At 43.7% G+C, this 21,295-nt stretch overlaps 1 protein-coding gene across 1 annotated transcript in view; it reads left to right on the forward strand.

Moving 5' to 3' along the window:
• The window catches only part of abca12 (ATP-binding cassette, sub-family A (ABC1), member 12), a 93,541-nt gene that overhangs the window by 36,628 nt on the left and 35,618 nt on the right, over positions 1-21,295 (forward strand). Inside the window, exons 34-61 of the mRNA XM_029711593.1 lie at positions 126-1,574; positions 1,808-2,102; positions 2,364-2,589; positions 3,018-3,121; positions 6,874-6,980; positions 7,324-7,532; positions 7,660-7,736; positions 9,147-9,277; positions 9,601-9,771; positions 10,694-10,858; positions 11,350-11,545; positions 12,092-12,231; positions 12,418-12,537; positions 12,835-12,925; positions 14,718-14,897; positions 15,045-15,296; positions 15,863-15,941; positions 16,841-16,955; positions 17,173-17,348; positions 17,472-17,625; positions 17,822-17,891; positions 18,169-18,303; positions 18,590-18,757; positions 18,955-19,138; positions 19,392-19,610; positions 19,863-20,059; positions 20,620-20,777; positions 21,009-21,245. Coding sequence (XP_029567453.1) covers positions 126-1,574; positions 1,808-2,102; positions 2,364-2,589; positions 3,018-3,121; positions 6,874-6,980; positions 7,324-7,532; positions 7,660-7,736; positions 9,147-9,277; positions 9,601-9,771; positions 10,694-10,858; positions 11,350-11,545; positions 12,092-12,231; positions 12,418-12,537; positions 12,835-12,925; positions 14,718-14,897; positions 15,045-15,296; positions 15,863-15,941; positions 16,841-16,955; positions 17,173-17,348; positions 17,472-17,625; positions 17,822-17,891; positions 18,169-18,303; positions 18,590-18,757; positions 18,955-19,138; positions 19,392-19,610; positions 19,863-20,059; positions 20,620-20,777; positions 21,009-21,245 — 5,805 coding nt within the window. The remainder of the gene's footprint in view (positions 1-125; positions 1,575-1,807; positions 2,103-2,363; positions 2,590-3,017; positions 3,122-6,873; positions 6,981-7,323; positions 7,533-7,659; positions 7,737-9,146; positions 9,278-9,600; positions 9,772-10,693; positions 10,859-11,349; positions 11,546-12,091; positions 12,232-12,417; positions 12,538-12,834; positions 12,926-14,717; positions 14,898-15,044; positions 15,297-15,862; positions 15,942-16,840; positions 16,956-17,172; positions 17,349-17,471; positions 17,626-17,821; positions 17,892-18,168; positions 18,304-18,589; positions 18,758-18,954; positions 19,139-19,391; positions 19,611-19,862; positions 20,060-20,619; positions 20,778-21,008; positions 21,246-21,295) is intronic.

The raw sequence follows: 21,295 nt of genomic DNA on the forward strand, positions 1-21,295 counted from the left end.
TATCCCAAACACATGCGTGTGGTTAATTAAGATATGATGTTATTATAAGTAAAAAAAAACAAAATCAAAGCTTCAATTGCAAATCATATTCAAGTAGGTGCTGGCCTTTTTTTCTGAATTTTTAGGTATCTCAGACCAGTGATCTCTTCACCCCGCTGGACTACCACCTGAGTCAGTTACAAGACGAGATGACCGGGCGGAGCAGGAGTCCCTTCCCCCACCACAATGAGGGTGTGTCCAGGAGGGTCCGCCGCGAATTGTTGAGGGAGGAACCAATGAAAGAGCCAATGGATGACTTCCTTGATCTGTTCTACTTGGACTACCCTGTCTTGTTCCAGGCCCTGGCGATGCCACCCACCATGCCAGACATCATGGAGACTGCCCATATGTTCTTCGGCAACCCTGACTTGTCTGTAGTGCTCAAAGGGGTCTCTAGGGACATGGGCATGGTACCACCATCACTACCACCCATGGGGAACGTCTCCAGGTCTATGTCCAGGGCCGGAGCCGTGACATGGGGTCCCTCAGTCCCCCCTCCTCTGGACGACCCCATCGACGTGGCCCTAGGCATCCTCTCCTACCTCACCCTCCCCAGACAGTGGCAGGCATACAGCCAGCTGTTCGTGGAGATAGCCCATGAAGACTGGGTCATGGAGGACTTGGCCAAGATACAGAAGTTATCAGCAGGCCTGAGCAAGATGGCGGACATGGCCATGGTGCTGTCCCAGCATCCCCCACTACAGGTCGCCCAGAGGGTGGAGCATATGGTTAGGCAGCTGAGTGCTGAGGTGGCAAGAATCATCTACAGTGGCCCCAATAATGGATCCAACATGGCCGTTCAGTTTCTCACCGCCTTCAACGACATCCTGGCGGATAACCTTGAAGAGGTCTCTGATATTCCATCTCAGGTCAATGCCATCATTCAGAACATCCTCAGCTCTCTGTCCAGACCAGAAGCTTACATGAGTCTGGCTCCGTACATGATGGCTCTAGACCAGACCATTGCTGTGTTCACCTCTTACCTACCCACGGACAGCCTGATGTACCTCAACACCTCTGGCCAGATGGTGAAAGGCTTTGCACTGCTGGTTTCACACCCACGGGACATGAAGAAGATGATGAAGGCTACAAGCATGCTCTCTGCCTCACTGGATCCTCTCCTGGCCTCCGTTAGGGAGACAACCCTTCTGGACGGGAAGCCGATCCAGTCCATCACTCACCCTCTCTTCCTGAACAGTGCCTTAGCCACTCATACCCTGTTCAACCTCTCCACTGCAAGTCACAACTTCAGCAGCCCTCAAGAGAAAGAGGCAATGATCAATCAGACTTTCCTTGCCCTGGTGGCCTTTCTGCCTGAGGACCAGAGGATATACGTTCTCCCTCTGGAGCCGGTCCTTCTCGCTGCCCTCTCTGGGGTCTCCAACACGGCCCAGATCCCTCCATCCTTCCTGGGGATCTCCAAGCAGGTCACCCTGTCTATCCTTACCATGCTCAACCTAACCAACACCCCAACAGGGTACCAGGGGGACAGTGCTGGTGCCACGGTCCAGGTCCTGTTTAGAGTGTCACAACAGGTAATGTTTGTGACTGCCTTTGACAGATATTATAATGTCTTATGTAGCTGTTATAAGTGCTTTATGAATGCATACATAAGGGGGTCAACAGTAAATATGTTAGCCATATTTGTAATGTTTCATATTGAATCATTACGTTGTAAATTGTTCTTGCAATTGAGCTTGTGGCTGGCTATTTGTACAATGATTTTTGAACAATTAAAAAACATCATCATCATCATCATCATCACCAGGTGTACACCAGCCTATGGCAAGGTTTATCAATGCCCCAATCGGCCGTCCACGTACCCTCCGTGTTGGCATCCCTCAACCAGGCTGCCATGGCTGTGGCACCCCTGATGCCCGATGGCAGTGAACACTACTTCAACGTCTCCCTCCATATCTTGCACATCACCGCCATGGCTATCAACTACACCGCCACCACTGGGGACATAGCAGGCGCTATGGCTGTCATCTCCAGCTCGGTTCAGCGTCTCCTGGTCTCTCTGTCTTCATACCCCAGCCTGCAGACAACAGGCAGTATCATAGGTCATTCTTTCTCCATCTTTTCTTCTACCAGGGAACTATGATACAAGGCTATGGCCCCTCTTGTGTCAGGGACTGGCAAGCTATAATTATATCCTCCATGGATGAGCACTTAAATTAAAATCAAACAAAACATTTTCTAAACATTTTAAATATATTGATTCAAACAAATTAACCAATATATAATTGTTCCTCCTTGAAGGAATGCTTACATTAAAACTAGCGCTGTAGAAATGAATACATCTGTGTCTGTTAACCATTTAGGCGACCTGGAACATGCCATCCAGAAGATGTTGCAGGTGTTACGGTCAGGCCGAGGCCCCCTGGCCCAGACTGCTGATTTCACCCAGCTGCTTCTCCATAACGTTCAGGGTCTCCTGGGCCTGGCAAACACTAGCATGGAGGCCAGCGTGGCTCGTCTGGTACTGGCTGCAGCCAAGATGAACACTGGACATCTGCTAATGATGAACGAGACCAACTGGACACACAAGTTCGTTTTCTGTTTTTAGCCTGATTGCATATCTGTTTGTCCTGTCCTGCCAACTTCTATGGTCATTGGCATGAAAATGATCATAGAAGTTGGCTATAAAGCACAAACAGGTCTGGGACCAGGCTAAGTTTTGCTGTTGCTTTGGAGATAAATGGTTAATGAAGCTGAATAAGTGTCCCATGATAACAGCCTATGTTCACAGCTGTAGCATACAGAGATCTCAGCTTCGATGACTTATTATTTTATCTCAGAAGCAGTATTTTCCACTTACTTGGTATTTATTTTAATAATATAATCTACTAATATTATCATCTAGTCTGTTAGGATCATGATGAAATATGTAACTAATGGGAGTTTACAGTACTACATGCAGAAATAAGAGGAGCAGCTGATGATGAGGGTTTTTCGTCTTCTGCCCACTCCCACAGGTTGTCGTTGGTTCTGACAGACATATCTAACAGGGTTCCCGAGGACCTTCCCTATGCTCCCCTTATTAAGAATATCACAATGGGCCTGGCCACTGAATCACAAGGTAAGCCTAGTTACTTTACTCTTCATTTACTCTTCATTTACAAATCAATAAATTCTTGACTCCCTCCCACTCCTCTCTTAGTGGTTCAGAGGCTCACGGCTCAGTCGGGACTCCCTTGTAATGAGATGTATTGCTCAATAGGACTCCCGTGGTTTAAATGGAGGATAGATAAAGGAGACAAGAGTCTCAGTACAGACCTGACCGATTGGCTTCAGAAAGACATTACAAAGACAAAAAAATCACATTTAGTTTCCGTCGTTAGTTTTGATGGAGGGGAATCCGCTGAGTGGACAAGATTAGTTTACTTCATTCTTCCATTATTCTAGCCTCTAACCCTAGATTATCTCTACCTAAGCCTACATCCCAAATGGCACCCTATTCCCTATTTAGTGTTGTACTTCTGGTCAAAAGTAGTGGGGTCGTTCTTGAGTTGCGGTAGCATTTGCGTCCCTTGCCTTTGAAACCATGAAAACACTTTAAAATGACAAATAGTTACACATCATACATGTTTTTGTTTATATTGAGCTGTTTATCAATTATAAAACATAATGCAAGTCCTTTATACAATGTTTATGCATTGTTCAAAGTACTTACAGTAGGGTAAGCAAATTGGCTTGTTCCCAGTAGTGATGTGTAGAGTTAATAGTGACATATTTTGGGGATTTAGAGATATCTATCTATTATGAATGCTAGAAAGTGAACAAAAGTATTTATCATATTGTATAGATTATTAAAAACAAACAAAGCTATCAAAATACCTATTTTATTTACTAGTATAATTCCTGTCCCTCAGTTATACCATATGTCATTGGTGTTAGCGCCTTGAAAATCACTCTTTACAAAGACATACAAGGACCGTGAGCAGTCCCTCCAGTGGCAAACTGTTATCGGGGGAGGTGTCTATATTAAAGAAAAGTATTAGCTTATCACACCCTTTAGTATGTCATCAATTTGAGGATTCCGTTGATCATTTGGTGTGTCTCAGTCCAAAGTGTCACTTGGTGTTACTAAATGTAAATGAAGGGAAATAACATTGTGAGCAAAATGTTTAATCATATCACTTTAGGCAATTATTTTTTAAAGGGTTAATAACCGTAATTTGAGCATCTTTGGCCTCCATTTAAGAAAATATCCTCAACAACCTAAAATGTCTCATTAGTCTTACCATCATTGGTGTTACTACTGGTGGCACAATGTTATCATAATATCCAAAAATGTGTAAAGTCATTAAGCTGCCATATTAGTTGATTTAGAGTGGGAAGATGTACCTAAATACATTTAAATAAGAACATTCTAGAATAAATAAAATTTTTCCAAAATGCCTCTAACTATATGTTCTCCTACTAACTCCACTTCTCTCAGAGACAATCTAACCTGGTGTCTTTCCTCCTCCTACTCACATTGTGTCTAATTGCGTAGTGACTCCTCTAGACTCCTACAGACCTAACCCTCACAGACAACCACATGCAGTCTTCACACTGTTAAATGTTCATATGCATAATTAGATTTCTACAGCCCCACGTGTCAGGTGTCCTCTGATACAGAAGTCAGAAGAAGTCAGAAGTCAGACCTTCCCTCCGCCTCTCTATTTGACCTTTATATAACTCCTACTAGGAACTCCTACTTGAGGATCCTGCGCAATCAATTATTTGTATACACTAGATGACTGACAGGGGGAGCTGTTTTGAAGCCATTGTGCCTCCATCTTGGCACTACCCCACCATTGTAAAAAATATTTTGGAAGCTATAGAAATGCATTTATTAATGTCTACATTTGTTTTTGCCAATTTTATTATATTATCGACACCATAATGCATACTTTAAAGTTGTATTATTAAACTGGTTGTTTGGATCCTGGATACTGATTGGACAAGCGGCTTTCCAAGCTATGCTGTATTGGCCGTCATAGACACACCAATGCCTGCTAACAGGTCCGTCTGAAAATGATCACTCCATAAGAATATCATGCTCATGTTGCTGTCTGAATCATCGCTTGTATTTATCTCTACTCGCACATTATTTCTCCTTGCATCCAGCCTAGTCTCTCTGTCTGCCTGTCTGACCTCGGAAACAATGTTTCACTTTTGAATTCCGATCTCTGCAGTACCATACATACTGTAGAGCTAGTTGAATCACACATCAACGTCTTTATCATGGACATATCCAAGTAAATGCCAATAGAACATAACTCAAACAAACAAAAATGCAGCTAGTGGACTCATTCCAGTTTCAATGTTTGACATGACTGAGTTATCTGAAGTCGGTGACAAGTGACAAGAACATTATCCAGCCTGCATAGCAACCATTTTGTTTAGAACGGACGACTAGTCCTTTTGCATAGCAACTTTGTGAAAAATAATTAACAACTGGGTCGCGTTTGTAGCAACATGACCAAAAGAACGACCACATTTTCGTCCAGACAATATCTTCAGGTGGAAGAATGAAATTTTATGAAAGTTTTGATGAAAATGTGTAATTCATTGTCATTTTAATATGTTTGTATCGTGTCGGTCCAAACAACGCCATTTACCTGTGAGTGTATTCATGATACAGCACTGCCTCTTGGGCCTTATTGGTAAATTATGTGAGCGAAACATACAAAAAATATATGAAAATATATACATTTTCCTTAAAGTAGAATTTTTTGAAAGTACTAATGTTACTGTCCCCACTACAACAACAAAAATATATACTTAAATACGTGCAATATTTTCCTTGAAACATTCAATTAAAATACTGTAGGATTCCGTCCATTCCTATGGAGGACTGCTCCTTCTGGGAAGTGCCAATATGGCTGACCTGTGGCTTCAAAGCCTCTCATTGGCCAATAAATAGCATCAGCAATCCAGCAATCATTGCGCACAATGTGTTTTTAATGTAGCCATATTCCAAACACCATTATTATATAATGGACATATTTCATATTGAAACCAGGCAGTGCAATAGGATAGGCTTAATAATGTGAGCTTTGTTAGAACTCCAGATAAGCCAGGAGGCATATGGCACATCTCCAAGAGAAAGACACTCTGCACCTTATTAAACCTTATTAAATCGCATTAGCCAAGTAAGAATTCAATCACTAAATACCCCCCCACACACGCATGCACACACACACACACAAATATAATAGCTTTGTGACCACATTTTAATTGGCTACTGTACTTGTTTTATAATGCCATGTAACAAGGTTATATCTCTGTATATGCAATATAGTCACTTGAAAAACCACACCACAGCTACTTCAGCTACAACCCTTTCATTTCCCAGAGGTATGATCCTAGCTTGAGGATCATACCCTTTTTATTATTTTCTCCACTGCAGTACCCCTGAGATCCTAAATGATTCAAAGAGTATGTTAAGTCACTCGCTTTTCTTCTGGGTTTTCAATGCAGTGCACCAATATTTACCATTCACCGTAGTTCGTGTCTGTTTAATTAGATGTTTCGCCTTGAGGTCTCACTGCTTTGACCAGAGACCTAAGTAGTGCACTATGTGAGGAGTAGGTTGCCATTTGGGACGCAGAGCGTTGGTCCCTTTGCCTTGTCAGTAGTATGCAGGGTCCCACATAATTTGGTGCTTGCTGTTCAGAGAAGCCACCCTGAAATAGAGGTGGTAATGATGCCCTGTGGGACACTGTGTTACCATGTCACCTTAACACATCTCTAATGCTCTCCCTTTCCCTCCCACGCTCTCTCTCTCCCTTTCTATCTCTCTCTCCCTCTCCCTCCCTCCCTCTCTCCCTCCCTCCAAAGTGAACTTACACCTCCTACTCCAGACCATCCAGTTAGGGTCTGAACTCTTCAGCAGCAGCTGGTCAGATGGAAGCTTCAGCAACATACTGGTCAACCTGACCGCTAAGGTTAGAACACAGTACTTCTCATGAAACTTTCATCTGTAGGGCGAGAGAGATACAGAGGCTATTCTCCCTGGAATAATGTCTAGACTACCATAACATCACCAAGACTAGGGTAGACACAGACATTTGTTGCAACAGCGAGGAGCTACATGTGTTCTACAACAAGACACAGATACAGTAACATGTTTTATGTACAGTGTTTTGACTGCTACCATTGGCCTTCTATACTGACAAAATTCACAAATCATATGACTCATCTTACACGTTCTGCTTTGTGAGTGAGTAAGATTTTCAATGTAGGCCTATTCATTACACATTGCAAATAAACTTGTAACTTGTGTTGCAGGTGTGTGCGCTGGAGGATATGGACTCCATCCAGCAGGTGATGCAGGCTCTGTCTCTTGGCCCAGGGTTCCTGTGTGAGACTGCCATGCCCATTCTCCAGGCCTTCCACATAATGACCCGGAGTCTGGTCCAGGACAGCTCTGACCTGTTTGAAGCTCTGTTCGAAACCTTCATAGGAGACCCCAACACCTACAATGTCAACATAAACTGGTATGGAGACATTATAGGACATGTAGACTTAAAAATAAATGAAGAACTAAATGGTATATTGTGTAAATGGATGTTATCGTTGACAAATGTTTGTGTGTGCATGTGTCTGTGCATGTTTGTGACACAGGACCTCTGCACTCACCCAGACGCTTGGCCTGAACATCAGCAGCCTGAAAACCCTCAACATCAACATGACCTCTCCAGGTATACCAATTACTTTTCAACATTTATTTCTTAGGATTTTATTGTTGTTTTTGACGGTGACAGGCATGGATGAAGGGGAGATAGCTAGATTAATTAAGGGGAGATACAGAGGTGAGAAGGATGGTGAGGCCAGGATTCGATCTCATGCAGGCAGGGGGACAATATGTGCGGGAGGCAGTGGCCTTAACCACTAGACTAGATCAACTCCAGGCACCACTGCCCCATTACTTCAATTACTGCACTCGATAAGATAAGTCATTAATGAGCTAATTGCTTATTAATTCAGGGTTAATTAGCTAATCACTTAGATAATTTGTTAGCTAATTGCCTAATTATTCTATGAAGCGTAAAGCTCATGTAATGTATTTTGCTCTTCTGAACATGCAGCCCATACTGCTTTTAGAATGACTTATAATATACCACCTTTAAATATAATTATAACCTGGGTGGTTCGAACTCTGAATGATGATTGGCTGACAGCAGTGGTATATTAGACCATATACCACACGTCTGACAAAACATTTACTGCTCTAATTACGTTGGTAACCAGTTTATAGTCCCAATAAGGTACCTCGGGGATTTGCATCGTGCATAAGAACAGCCCTTAGCCCTGGTATATTGGCCATATACCACACACTCTTGGACCTTATTGCCTAAATATACACTACAGTTCATAAGTTTGGGGTCACTTAGCAATGTCCTTGTTTTTGAAAGAAAAGCAAATTTTTGGTCCATTAAAATAACATAAAATTGATCAGAAATACAGTGTAGACTTTAATGTTGTAAATGACTATCGTAGGTGGAAACGGCTGATTTTTAATGGAATAATCTACATAGGCGTACAGAGGCCCATTTTCAGCAACCATTACTCCTGTGTTCCAATGGCACGTTGTGTTAGCTAATCCAAGTTTATCATTCTAAAAGGCTAACTGATCATTAGAAAACCCTTTTGCAATTATGTTAGCACAGCTGAAAACTGTTGTTCTGATTAAAGAAGCAATAAAACTGTCCTTCTTTAGACCAATGTGGCAGAGGAAACACCGTACAACTGGCAACCGTTTCTGTGTGCATGTGGCCGGCCAAACTCTCCCCTAACCCGGACGACGCTGGGCCAATTGTGCGCCGCCTCATGGGTCTCACGGTGGCAGCCGGTTGCGACACAGCCCGGGATCGAACCCTGATCTTTAGTGACGCCTCAAGCACTGCGATGCAGTGCCTTAGACAGCTGCGCAACTCGGGAGGCCAACGTATAAATATATCATGTAAAATATATATTTTATGTTTCCCAGGTGTGGTCAAGATCCTGTATTTTCTCTTCAGTCACTTGTTAAATTTTTTTCTACAGGTGTGGTCAAGGTGTTGAACCTCCTGTATTTTCTCTGTAGTCACCTGTTGTATTGTATTTCCTAGGTGTGGTGAAAATGTCAGCGCTCTTGAGGAACAAGACAGCGTTTGCTCTGGAGGTCCAGCGTTACACTGACATCCCACCTGAGATCCTCCACCTGCTGATGGAGACCACCATGCCTAACAGCAACTTCCAGGTGAGCTCACCTCAGCTTATTCAAGCCACAGATCAGCTGTGATGCCCATATGATGTGTAACAATAACACCAATTACAATTATCTCAAAAAGAGAGAGAAATCATATAATTGTCATTTTTAGAAGTTGTCATGAAAGTCAGACCAGTCTTCAACCTCTCTATGTCTACTGTAGATCCTAGCCTGGCTGGCTAACATGCACCACTGCAGTGAAACATCTCTCTCTCTCTTCTCTCCATCATATGTTCTTACTCATCTAATTTGCTACTAGCTAGTACTATATCTAGTGATCTGACCCATACACAATCTCTATCTCCCCTCTATAGATCCTAGCGTGGCTGGCTAACATGCACTACTGCAGGGACCCAGCCAGCCTGCAGATGAATAGCACAGAGCAGCTCCTCTTCCAGGTCTTCTGCAACCTGCCTATAAACCAGTGGTACAACTTTGTAGTCATCGTGGCTCGCTACATCCACATGGAGAACGTGATATACAGGGTATGTGTGTGTGTAACCTGCCATCTCAGCAGTTTTACAGTACAACTTCATAGTGCTATTGGCTTGCTATGTCCACATGGAGAGTGTCGTCTACAGGGTAAGGAATGGTTATGTCTCAGTGCCAGGGCAGGTCATGTAAAGGTTATACATCGGGATTCTCTGTGACTATATGTACGTCTGGGGACCCAAACTGGTACACATTTTTGTTTTATCACTAGCACTACACGTCTGATTCCATTAATCAAAGGTTTGATGATGCGTTGATTGGTGGAATCAGGTGTGTAGTGCTAGGTATGTAGTGCTAGGGCAAAAACAAAAATGTGCACCCCTTTGGATCACCAGGACCGGGATTAAGAAACCCTGAGATAGGTAGACGTGTAATGCAATTAAGGACAGTAAGACCAAAGGGGATTCTGTCCACAGGCTCTCAGACAGAGAGTTCAGCTGTTTACAGTCTAGTCCTAATGACAGAGGGTTCAGCTGTTTACAGCCTAGTCCTAATGACAGAGAGTTCAGCTGTTTACAGTCTAGTCCTAATGACAGAGGGTTCAGCTGTCTACAGTCTAGTCCTAATGACAGAGGGTTCAGCTGTTTACAGCCTAGTCCTAATGACAGAGGGTTCAGCTGTCTACAGCCTAGTCCTAATGACAGAGGGTTCAGCTGTTTACAGCCTAGTCCTAATGACAGAGGGTTCAGCTGTTTACAGCCTAGTCCTAATGACAGAGGGTTCAGCTGTCTACAGCCTAGTCCTAATGACAGAGAGTTCAGCTGTTTACAGTCTAGTCCTAATGACAGAGAGTTCAGCTGTTTACAGTCTAGTCCTAATGACAGAGGGTTCAGCTGTCTACAGCCTAGTCCTAATGACAGAGGGTTCCACTGTCTTCTGTGTGATACTAATGTCCCTCCATATGTCTCTCCACAGCTGATGCTGTCCAATGAGATGCAGAGCATAGTGGGGTTCATGCTGCAGATGGTCAAGTTCCTGACAGACATGATGGGCAAGCTGCTTCCTGCCATCGCCCACCTGCAGGACTACATGATCTCCATACGAGACCTCAACCTGGTCTCTGACCCAGAGTTCCGCAGTGTGAGTATTGAAGCATGATGCTGCGACAATCTGGGAGGATTGTAGCTAGCACTTTGTCTACCTGTCTCTGTCTTCCTGTTTCTTTCTATCCTTCTGCTCATACTGAGACAAACACAGAATTAGATAGAACAGTAGTATTGTGTTTATTTATGGAGACTCTATGGAGTATTACATAGAGCTCTACTCATACTGAGATAGTAGTGAATGGCTGAGTCTGATATAGAGCTCTACTCATACTGAGATAGTAGTGAATGGCTGAGTCTGATATAGAGCTCTACTCATACTGAGATAGTAGTGAATGGCTGAGTCTGATATAGAGCTCTACTCATACTGAGATAGTAGTGAATGGCTGAGTCTGATATAGAGCTCTACTCATACTGAGATAGTAGTGAATGGCTGAGTCTGAGAGGATTGCTGCTATCAGTCTGTGGTCTGGCTGTGGGTCTCTCTCTCATTCATCCCTCCTGACTCTCTTCTCTTCCCTCACCCAGATGGTGCATGGTAAAACCAGAACAATGTCCAGCAGAGCTACATTCACCACTGTGTCCAGAGCCATGTGTAACCATGGCATCATGTCCCTGTTTGGCATCTCCAAGCTGCCCATCATGACTGAGACAGACCCCTCCACACAGCAGGAGCACAGGATGGAGGAGCTGGTCAACAAGTTCAAGATCCCTCGCAATGCCAGTATGGAACCCACTTTGCACATGATCGATTGGTTGATTAGTTGATTGATTTGTTGATTGATATCATTTATTAGATCATTAAACGTAGTAGGCTTTTAGGCTACCTGGGGTGGCAGGTAGCCTAGTGGTTAGAGTGTTGGGCCAGTAACCGAAAGGTTGCTAGATCAATTCCCTGAGCTGACAAGGTAAAAATCTGTCATTCTGCCCCTGAACAAGGCAGTTAACCCACTGTTCCTAGGCTGTCATTGTAAATAAGAATTTGTTCTTAACTGACTTGCCTAGTTAAATAAAGAATAAATAAAATAGGCTGCTGTAGCCAGAGACAACATTACATACATTTTACATACATAAGCACACGTTGCTTATTTGATTTAAGCATAGACCCAGTGTTCAAAGCTGATTGAAATTATATCATTACAACAAGATTATGAATATCTTTATTTATTATTAATTATGATTTAATATGAGGTTGAAAATTGTGACATTTTCCTATAAGAATGTAGGACTGACACATCTTATAACCTGCACCTTATCTTCCCCTGGCCAGCTCCTTTCTGTATGAACTTCTACCTGGACATGGTGAACACCACTGGAGGAGCCATAGCCTGGGCCTTCCTCAAGCCCATGCTGCTGGGACAGGTCCTGTACAGCCCAGACACACCACTCACTAGGGCCATCATAGAAAAGGTACAATCACTCACACACACACACACACACACACACACACACACACACACACACACACACACACACACACACACACACACACACACACACACACACACACACACACACACACACACACACACACACACACACACACACACACACACACACTACACTGTATCACCATCTGTATGTATTGTCTTCCAGTCCAATGCCACATTGCAGCAGTTTGCCAACCTGAAGATGTACTCCCAGGATTGGCTCCAGTCCTCTTCCTACATTATGGACTCAGCCAAGATACTGAATCAAACCCTGCCAATGCTCCAGGTATGAACCAGCTATTCTCAAAGCTACAATGGGTTTATATAAGCTACAATCGGCTTTTTTCTGGAATCCATGGCGGTGTCCCAAATGGCACCCTATTCTCTATATAGTGCACTACTTTTGACAAGGGTTCTGCTCAAAAGTAGTGCACTCTCTAGCAAATAGTGAGAACATTCCATCTATCTAGGAAAGTAGAGGAAAATACTAGAACGTTTTTTCAGCAACTGAAAGTTTCAGCAACTGAAAGTTTCAGCAACTGTATCTTGATGTTATTGTACTCAACTTCTTTCTCCCTCCTAGAATTCCCTTGGCAATTCCTTTGTTCAGAATTTCATTGAGATGCAGACAGACATTGATGTGAGCAAGATGAAGGATACTCTCAAGAACTTCTGTGAGTTTTGTATTTGAAAGTCTTACTTTGGAAAATGGGTACATTCAAGACAACCCTTATCCCTTCTTCTCTAGTTACTTCCATGTAAAATATAAAACATATCAAGGCCTTCAATTACAGTTTTTTCCAACTGCTTACACACGTTTTCAAAACTGTCTCCTTTTGTTCAAAACTCTACACACAATTCCCAAAACTGCACACACAAAATGCAAAATGCCTCACATCTCCTTCAAAATGTAACACTGCATTCAAAATGCCATAAACACATGTCAGAATGAAGCATTTACATCAAATGGCAAACACTGCTTTCATAATAGTATATTTTTGGATATTCCATGTAAACACTGTTGTTCTAAATCTAAAGCTCTTTGGTCTTTCATTGGCTTATATCTACATTTCAATACAATGTTCTACAGTGAAAGTAATCTGCTGAGAGGGGTAACAAGTACACTGTAAACACCAATGCAATGTAGAAAAAGAAAATATTTATTAGGCCAAACATTACTGTTGTATACAGTAGCATACAACAAAACCATAAACATATGTAAACCAAAAGTATATTCTTTAGAATACAGTAAAGAACACAATTGTGTGTGTGGGGTCCCGGGGGGGCAGTCCAGGAATTGGTAGGGGGGGCAGCCACCAGTGCTAAGCCAAGCTTCATCTCTTCTCCGGGCTGGGTCTGGCCCCAATACTTCGTCCACATCACAAGATACGTTTTCTCTTGCCAAACATCGAGGGAAGTATCTCCTAGCATGGCGTATCCAACCTTGGACAGAGGCAACCTCTATGTCCCCTCCATTGCCTGGAGAAGCGGCATGCGGGCATAGGGTTGGCGATCATACACTTTCCAGCGCCAGGCTGAGAAGAATTCCTCTATGGGATTTAGAAAAGATGAATATGGGGGTAGGTACAAAACTACAAATTGTGGATGGGTGGCAAACCAGTTTTGGACCAGAACAGCCCGGTGAAAACTAACATTGTCCCATAAAACCACAAATCTAGCAGGCTCCTGATCTGGATCAGGGACAAGCATTGTGTAAATTGCATCCAGAAAAGTGAGCATATGGCCGGTGTTGTACGGACCCAGTGTGGCATTGTGATGGAGGACCCCGTTTTGAGTGATGACAACACACATAATTATATTACCCCCATGCTGTCCAGGGACATTGGTAATTGCCCTCTGTCCTATTGTGTGTGTGACCTGGTGAATAAGTGTAGCATTTTGATTGGTTGTGTTTGGAAAAGGAAAGCAAGTCACTTCCTGTTAGGTTTTTGTGTTTTAGGTAGAGAATTGTGTGTAGTGTTTTGAAAAAAGTGTTTTATGCAATTGACAACTGAGTCAAAGGCTGAGAAATAGCTTATGGTTTTGGATATTTGGTGTGTAGTTTTGCACTTTGAGTGAGAGGTTTCAAAAATCGTGTGACATGAAAAGATTTTGTGTGTAAGCAGTTGGAAAAAACTGTAAGACACATTCCAATAAAATGTGTCTTAACATATCTTCTACATTCAAATTCCCTTCGGGGCAATACATGTTTTCATTAATTCATACATTCTTTATAATGTGGATCTTTTTTTCTTTAGTTTTATAATATCTTTGTATTTAATATACACCTTCCCCCTTGACCCCTGACCCACTGACCCCTGACCCACTGACCACCTCACCCCTTGACCACTTCTCACTACTTAAATATCTTAATCTGTCTTAAGATATTTATCCACTTTATTAGCTATAGATCTTCTTTGTCTTTCTATTTTTATTATATCTAATAGACCCTTGTTCTCCCCCTAGCTAGCACAACGACCCTCCTGGAGAAAAACAAGGACATTGTGACCCAGATCACCACTCTGTCCAACCTAATGATGAACCTGTCCTCCTGTATTAACTTTGACCGCTTCCACGGCATCAACTCTACTGACGACCTCAACACCATGGCTGAACACCTCACCCAGACCAGAGACCTCTACGCCAGTTAGTCTATTCTTTATATTTCAAAATAAAAGCCTTGTGTTTTGACATTTTGCCTTACAGCAATAAAGTTACTTAATATAATATTAAAGTAGTCAAAAAGAAAAGAAAATAGCTGTTTGTGTTCTGTTCCTGTGTCTCTTTCTGCAGGTATCATCTTCAAGCTGCCCAAGGATGATGACGACTCACACAGGAAGCGGCGAGAAGCCTCACGCTCCTCCTCCTCCGCGCTGCCTCCCAAGGTGGACTACACCATCCGCATGTCCATCGAGAACTCCATGCGGACTGACCGCTCCCGCAACCCTTTCTGGGTGAAGGACCCCTACATCTCCTCCTTGAAGACCCAGCGCTACAACCGAGGCTTTGTATACCTGCAGGAGAGCATCGACAGGGCTATCATAGGTAACGTTATGTTGTTGATGATATGTTTACATTTTGGGGATTTAGCAGATGCTCTTATCCAGAGTGACTTACAGTACAGTCAGTGCTTTTACCCAAGGTAAACTCTTTAAAAAAAATTGTGCTATCTAGAACCTAAAAGGATTCTTCGGCTGTCCCCATAGGAGAACCCTTTGAAGAACACTTTTTTGGTTCTAGGTAGAACCGTTTTGGTTCCAGGTAGAACCCTTTTGAGTTCCATGTACTGTAGAACCCTTTCCACAGAAGGTTTTACGTGGAACTCAAAAGGGTTCTATCTGGAACTAAAAAGAGTCCTTCTATGGGGACAGCCAAAGAACCCTTTTGGAAGCCTTTTTTTCTAAGGCTTCCAAAGGGTAGGTAAGGTAGGTAAGACACAACCCATATCATAGTCATAGTAAAAACATTCCTGAAAAAAGCAGCTGTCAGCTAAATCAGTGCTTTTAAGAAAAGAGGAAAACAACACTGTTCTGTGTTATGTGATGATGTGATGATGTGTTATGTGATGATGTGTTATGTGATGTTTTACTGTCTATCTCATCATCTCTCAGAGACCCAGACAGGACAGCAGGTCACTGAGCCAGTCGTCCAGCTACAGGCCTTCCCTTATCCCTGCTTCTTCAAGGATGAGTGAGTAGGCCCAAAACACACACATGCACACATGAATGCAGGCCCACACACACACACACACAGACACACAGGCATGCATATGCACACACACACATTATCTCCCCTCCTGTTGATGAGCAGACCCACAATAAAAAACGCCCTCATCTCTCATCCAGCCTCCTATCAGTTACACATAAACTACTAGCTATGTCCCCTGCATCAATACAGTACACGCTTCGCCATAAATCATGGCTGAGAATAATGTCTATGTTTACATCTTACTGAGAGTGCTTCTGAAGCCAACATGGATATCTCATCTCGCAAACGCAGCGTAGCTGCTCTCCCTGCCTGGCTGCCTCCCATTCATGTGTGAGATATAATCTACGCCCCAAATGGCACCCTATTCCCTATATAGTGCACTAATTTTGACTCAATGGGCCTATGGGCCCTGGTTAAAAGTAGTGTACTATAAAGGAAATAGGGTGCCATTTGGGACGGAGGCATGGTGATCCCCGCAGCTCTGGTATATTGATTTATTAGGGAACAACACATTATTCCCGATACGATCACTTTGAAATATTACTTGTATTATAATAAACATTGACAAGGTCCATGTATCAGGGTATACCCTCTCTGATTATGGAAAAAAGCTTTGAGTGAATTACATGAGGTTAGGACATTGTCGTTGTTATTGTTTTTTCTAGGGCACTGTTTTTGTTTGTGTGTGTGTGTTATATACATGCTCATCATGATGTGTTCATCTGAGAGTGATTGTATGAGTGTGTGTATGCATGACTATGTAATCCATATTTTTAGCAAGTGAGCGAAAATGTTGTTTTTCTTTCTCAGTCCCAGTGCTGGTAGCTAGGCTGTGACATTGATTGATTGATTGATTGACAGCTGTCATGTCTCTTCCTAAGGTACCTGAACAGCATCGCGTTTGCCTTCCCTCTGGTCTTGATGATTGCCTGGGTTCTGTTCATCGCCAACTTTGTGAAGAAGCTGGTTCATGAGAGAGAGCTCAGACTTCATGAGGTATAGTAGCCACCAACCATCTCCCCTGGCAATTATGTCATTTCCTGTAGATGTCTCTTTCAAACAAACACATATTTTGCAAATCACAAGGGTGGCAAGACATTAAAATGTATTAATTCATTATTCTATTCATTCATTCATTAAATTCTAAATAGTGTATTTGAGTCATGAGTTGTGATTGTTTGATTTCCTAACCCCTCCATTTTGACCTCCACAGTACATGAAGATGATGGGGGTCAATCCAATCAGTCACTTCTTCGCCTGGTTCATAGAGAGTGCATGCTTCCTTATCATCACCATAATCATCCTCACCATCATCCTGAAGGCTGGGCGCGTCCTGCCCCACAGTGACGGCTTCCTGCTCTTCCTCTACCTCAGTGACTACGGACTCAGGTAGGCTACCTCAGGGTGGCAGGGTAACCTGGGTGTGTGTATGTCTGTATGTGAATGGGCATTTTGCAATTTCTATTGAAAAATGTGACATAGTATTCTCCTCTCCTCTCTTATATTCGACAGCATCCTGGCCATCAGTTTCCTGGTGAGCTCATTCTTTGACAAGACCAACATCGCTGGGTTGAGCGGCGCCCTCATCTACGTCATCAGCTTCTTCCCATTCATCGTAGTGATGTCACTGGAGAGCTCGCTATCGTTCTCCACCAAGAGCGCCCTGGTGAGGGGGAGGGAGGAAGGGAGGGAAGGGGCTGAGGGAGGGAGAGGGAGGGAGAAAGAGAGAGATAGAGAGACAGATGGCGATCTAGAAACAGAGAGGAAAAGGGAGAGTAACAGAGAGATGGAGGGGTTGATACAAACCATTTTTTATTGATGTCCCTGTGTTATGCCTTATCCGTGCCTCTTGTTTCCCTCAGAGTTTGTTTGCCCCCACCTGTTTCAGCTACGCCAGTCAATACATCACTCGCTATGAGATTCAGGGAGAAGGTACGACATGCTGGGAAGATGGCTGTCTGTGTGTGTGTGCGTGCTAGGCATGTGTCTGTGTGTGTGTGTCTGTGTGTGTGTGTGTGTGTACGTGCGTGCATGCGTACGCTCGTAAATGTGTGGTGTGTGGGTATGTGTGTGTGTCACAAAGCCGTCAAAGGTTCTTAAAAAACAAACTCATGAGGAGAAAGCAGCCTCGACACTAGCCACGAAGATAGAGAGCGATCTAACAAATTAACTGAAACCTTTTTATGTTCCTACTTTCTACTTTCTCTAGGGATCCAGTGGAGCAACCAATATGTCTCACCCATGGCCGGTGACACGTCATCCTTCGGCTGGCTATGTTGGCTTCTCCTCATCGACTCAGTTTGCTACTTCATCATTGGAGCCTACATTCGCATAGTCTTCCCGGGTAATCACACAACACAGCGTCAAGTAATAAAAACACACACCAAGCCAGACTAGACTGGAGACAGAGTCAAATACTTTTCAACAGTTGGGATCAATTCCATTTCCATTCAGTCAATTCAGGAAGTGAAATGAAATTCCAATTGCCAATGTAACTCATTGCAATGAGGAATTGCATGGCATGTCAGTTCACTTCCTAAATTGACTGAATTGAAATGGAATTGACCCCAACCCTATAGCAAATGATGTATTGCTTTTCCACTATTGATAATATACTTTGTGCCCATCAGGAAAGTATGGCATTGCTAAACCCTGGTACTTCCCTGTGATGCCCTCATTCTGGACTGGTCTCTTCTGCTGCTGCAGCAAGGGCCCTGAGAAGGTCAACAGGGGACTGCTCTTCTCCAACATCATGAAGAATAACCTCTCTGTCTTTCCCAATGAGAAGGACAGCAAAGGTACAGTACTGCAACACAACAGCCTTCCTAAAGCAGCTTGCTGCACCTAACAGATCAAGAGATGTGACCGTGTTGTAATAGGTTTTGATCTCTCTCTCTCTCTCTCTCTCTCTCTCTCTCTCTCTCTCTCTCTCTCTCTCTCTCTGTCCCCCTGCTCCCTGCCTCCCTGTCTCCCTCCATCCTCCTCTCTCTCTCAGTTGAGGGTGGCTTCCCCTCTCATATGAAAGAGGAGATCTCAGGTCTTCCTGTGGGCGTGGCTCTCCATGGACTGACTAAGACCTATGGGGACAGAGCAGCCATAGAGAACCTCAATGTCAAATTCTACGAGGGACAAGTCACTGCACTGCTGGGACACAACGGAGCTGGCAAGACCACTACCATGTGAGTTCTGACAATGATCTATCTGTTCTCTACTTCTCTTTAATCAGATATAATCTATTAGGCACACTAGTTTATAATAGCTTATATACTGGTTTATACAATAGCCTGTAATACCTGCTATTAGGCACATTGTAATATGTCATTGGGGTTAGGGATTTAGGCCTGCTGAATATATTTATTCATTGCTTTTTCACAATCTCTTCTCTATTGAAAAACATGAGTTTATGTGATGTATTATTGTCTCTGTTTCCAGGTCTCTGCTCACCGGTTTGTTCGCCCCCTCCTCTGGTACCATTGAGGTGTATGGGAAGGACATGGAGACTAACATTGATGACGTTCGCCAGGAGCTGGGCGTGTGCATGCAGTATGATGTCCACTTTGACCATCTGACCACCAAGGAGCACCTGCTACTGTACGGACAGATCAAGGCACCACACTGGTCACAGAATGACCTGAAGGCGCAAGTCCGCAAGTGAGTAGTCACTTACCGCACTGCTGTTGTGTCTAACAGCAAGTCAACCTAAAGTACAATCTGAACCAAGATCACATCCATATCCGCCCCAAAAATCTCTAAATTACATCATATTAACCATGTAAGATGAACTGCCTTAGCACATAGATTTGTTTTTAGATTGTAGTGACTAAATATGACTGAAACGCTCTGAGTCAAATTGACGTTTCCCACATACAGTAACACGTCTTTTCCTTCTACTGTCTTTCCCAGAATCCTGGAGGAGACTGGCATGTATGCCCACCGACACAAGAGAGTGGGGACACTGTCTGGAGGAATGAAGAGGAAACTGTCCATCTCCATCGCCTTTATCGGGGGCTCTCGTCTGGTGGTCCTGGACGAGCCCACCACCGGGGTCGACCCCTGCTCCCGACGCGCCATCTGGGACATCGTCATCAAGCACAAGAAGGGTGAGTCTCACAGCCCAAATACCCCCACCCCTTCTTTCTCTCTCTCTCTCTACATTTAATGACGCAGAAATAGATTTTCTCCAAGTGCACATAGCAGTATAGTGTGTGTTGTGTTGTGTGTGTGTGTGTAGCTGTGGAGAAAAAGAGATCCCACAGCATCTGTAGTGGGGGAGCAGAGGGATCGGTATCCGTCATGTGGCTGTGGAATCTTCTATTTAACACACACACATGCCTGCTACTTGATTGGGTTTGTCTCAGTCGATGTGACTGACAGTCGCTGCTCAGGGAGGGAAGGGAAAACTGAAAAGGTTCAGAATGGGATTGCTCATACTTTTTGTCTCTGTGTTGTTTGTCACATGTCTCTGTGTGTGGGGTATCTCTGTCTGTATGTTGGTGTTCCTTTGTCCTTTTCTTTTCCTGTTGTGTGTGTGTGTGTGTGTGTGTGCATGCATACATCTGTATGTTCGGGTGTGTGTGTGCGTCCTTGCATCCTTGCCTGTGTGTGCCTGTGTGTGTGTGTCCTTGTGTGTGTGTGTGTCTCTCTCTTTACCTTCTCTCAGACCGTACCATCATCCTGTCTACCCACCACCTGGACGAGGCAGAGGTGTTGAGCGACCGTATAGCCTTACTGGAGAGAGGAGGCCTCAAGTGCTGCGGCTCCCCCTTCGACCTCAAAGAAAAGCTGGCCCAGGGATACAACCTCACACTCACCAAGAAGGTACTTATGAGCCTTATTATAAGACATTCCAAAAAAACTTCTACTGTACATGCTTATATCAAGTTTTAAAACTAACACAGGGACTACAGATGAAAACATTTATAGAAATGTTAATTGATGTGTATTGTCCCTGTCAAATAAATAACGTAATAAATATAGTAAATAAAATGGCCTGACGTAGGCCATACAGTATGAGCACTCCTCTTCTTCCTCATCCTGGTCTCTTGTTAGGTCCAGGCCCCAGACTCCGAGGCCAGGTTTGACGGTGTTGAGGTCAAGACGTTCATCCAGTCCTACATGCCAGATGCTCGTCTGAAGGAGGCTGAGATGGGAGACGTGGTCTACTCCCTTCCCCCGTTCAGCTCCTCCAATGCAGAGGCCTACCGCTCCCTGCTCTCTAGCCTGGACTCTAACCTGGACCTTCTACAGCTGGGCTGCTACGGCATCTCTGACACTACCTTGGAGGAGGTTAGAGATACACAGATGCTTTTCAATGTGGTGTGCTCTCACAGAGTACA

Source organism: Salmo trutta, chromosome 24 (genome assembly GCF_901001165.1).
Source record: "Salmo trutta chromosome 24, fSalTru1.1, whole genome shotgun sequence".
Taxonomy (NCBI): Eukaryota; Metazoa; Chordata; class Actinopteri; order Salmoniformes; family Salmonidae; genus Salmo; species Salmo trutta.